Below are 2,162 nucleotides of genomic sequence, written 5' to 3' on the forward strand. Positions count from 1 at the left end.
CCCTCTGCCCACTCCCGGCACCCTCTGTCCACTCCCGGCGCCCTCTGCCCCATTCCCGGCACCTTCAGCCCACTCTCGGTGCCCTCTGTTCACTCCCGGCGCCCTCTGCCCCTCTCTGGTGCCCTCTGCCCACTCCCAGCGCCCTCTGCCCCACTCCCGGCACCTTCTGCCCACTCTCGGCACCCTCTGTTCACTCCCGGCGCCCTCTGCCCACTCTGGTGTACCATGGCCAGTCTAACCCCATTCCTCTGGGCTTTAATCAGCCCCAGTAACTAAGTCCTAGATACTGACAGTCGGCACAGGGATGGAGGGTGACTTGGGAGCAGGACGGGTGGCCCAGCCTCTCCTGTACCTCCTGGCCATGTGGCAGAAGGGTACCTCCTGCCCACCCTGGCAGGGGACTGTAGCTGGGATGCCCCATTCTCAGGTGCCACAGCATGGCCTGCGGACAGCAGTGTGTGCCCTCCAGAAGCTGCCTGGTGTGGGCTGGGGGCCTGGGGGGTTGTGGAAAACCACATCTGCTCTTGTAGGGGGTAGTCGGAGCCCCTGAAGTCCTAGGTTTTTCAGGATCCGTGGCGTGGGAGGTGGGAGGCCTGCGCTGCACACCCAAGTCTGTACCCAGGTTCCTCTGGGAGGAAGGGGCTCTGATGAGGTGGTCTCCTGGGCACACTCAGGACTTTGTTTCCTGCCCGACCCTGGGGACAGACCCAGCATTTCCACCAGAGGTGTTTCCTGCCATTCCTCCACACCCTTCCCCTGCCCTCTGACCTGGCTCTCTCCCCGACAGGCTGTATCTGGGAAACCCCATGGACCCCCCGGACTTGCTGAGCGTGGAACTGAGCACCTCCCGGCCCACCCAGCATCTAGGAAGGGTGAAAAGTAAGAGTGCCTCTGCCCCTTGGTGCCCTTAATCAATTGGCGACTCAGGAAGGGCACTGTCTTTGCAGGCTACCCTGAGCCTGCTGTTCGGGCTCTGGGGACAGTGGGGTCAGGGCAGCAGGCGGGACAGCTGTGTCCCTGGCTCTGGCTGGGCGTGGGGTGGAAGACAGAGGCAGCTGTATCCGCCGAGGTGGGCCTCCTCAGGCTGGGCCCCACCCGCCCCGGCATCCCTCCTCCCTCCTTCCTCAAGGCCGAGCTCAGATCCTGGCTTTCCTCACTTCCCCTAATCCTGCTCTCCTGTCCCAAGCCAAAACCATCCCATGGCTCCGGCTCCGCCTGGAGCCTCCTCCATTTCCCAGTCCTGTGCCTGACACACCAGACCGTGTGTTCCCTGTCCTGCCGCCCCGAGGCCTCCCATTTGCTGGGGGCGTAGACATTCACTTGCCCCTTCACTTCTCTCCTTCCCTCCCTCTTGCCACACTCTGCCCTCTCGTCCGGCGACTCTCTCCTTTGTCCTCTGTCCTGCTCTGTCTGTCTCCCCTTTCTGCATGGCCTTTCTTGCAGGGGAGCCTCCACCTCGCCCACCTCAGCCTGCCTTCTTCACTCAGAGTAAGTGGGGCTGCTCCCGAAGCCTTGGCCCCCGCCCCCGCCCCCTCTCTCTCAGTCCTCTCCTGGAAGGTACAGAGCCAGGGCTGGGCGGGAGGATTAGGGTGTGTGCTGTGAGCTTCCATGGCTGACCTGGCCGGTAGTGCCTCCCAGAGCCTGCGCTTCGGGAGCAACAGTGTGACCCTGGCTCCCACCTCAGCCTCACTCCCTCTCAGACCTGTAGGCGCTGTCTGCGCTTCGTGGCAGTTGGTCAGGAGCTCTGTCCTCTCCAAGGGCAGTTCCTATAGCTCCTGATGGCAGGAGGCGGCTCCATGCCTACACTAATGGTGTGCCGTGACGGGGTCGGGGATGAGGGCTTACTAACTCACCAGGGCCCAGGGGCAGGGCTGCCCGGCTCTTGTGCTGATGGAGGAAGCATCAGGCGGGAATGTCACTTCCTCCAGCTCAGATGGAGGTGGGGCTCACCGACCACCTGGGGCTTCTGGCAACTCAGGTTCCGCCCTCCTGATCCAGTGGTCAGATGTGCACTGAGAATCTGGCAGCCAAGGGCAGACCTCAGACTTCAGAGGGAGTTAGGAGTGGAGGGTTGGTGGGAGAGTCGGGAGTGGAAGGTTGGTGTAGGGCTGGGATTGGAGGGTTGGTGGGGGAGGGGGAGTGGGACTGGAGGGTTGGTGGGG

The 2,162-nt window shown here is 63.2% G+C and overlaps 1 protein-coding gene across 12 annotated transcripts in view; it reads left to right on the top strand.

The window, feature by feature from the left end:
- The window catches only part of TNK2 (tyrosine kinase non receptor 2), a 28,464-nt gene that overhangs the window by 21,890 nt on the left and 4,412 nt on the right, over nucleotides 1–2,162 (top strand). For 5 of the 12 annotated variants that reach the window (XM_037742927.1, XM_017541002.2, XM_037742930.1 and 2 more), the window contains exons 11-12: nucleotides 788–879; nucleotides 1,444–1,488. In XM_037742927.1, coding sequence (XP_037598855.1) covers nucleotides 788–879; nucleotides 1,444–1,488 — 137 coding nt within the window. Of the gene's footprint in view, nucleotides 1–787; nucleotides 880–1,443; nucleotides 1,558–2,162 lie in introns of all 12 variants that reach the window. The other 7 variants (XM_037742929.1, XM_037742932.1, XM_037742928.1 and 4 more) reach the window with 2 other exon arrangements.

This window comes from Cebus imitator, unplaced genomic scaffold (assembly GCF_001604975.1).
Source record: "Cebus imitator isolate Cc_AM_T3 unplaced genomic scaffold, Cebus_imitator-1.0 Scaffold129, whole genome shotgun sequence".
Lineage (NCBI taxonomy): Eukaryota > Metazoa > Chordata > Mammalia > Primates > Cebidae > Cebus > Cebus imitator.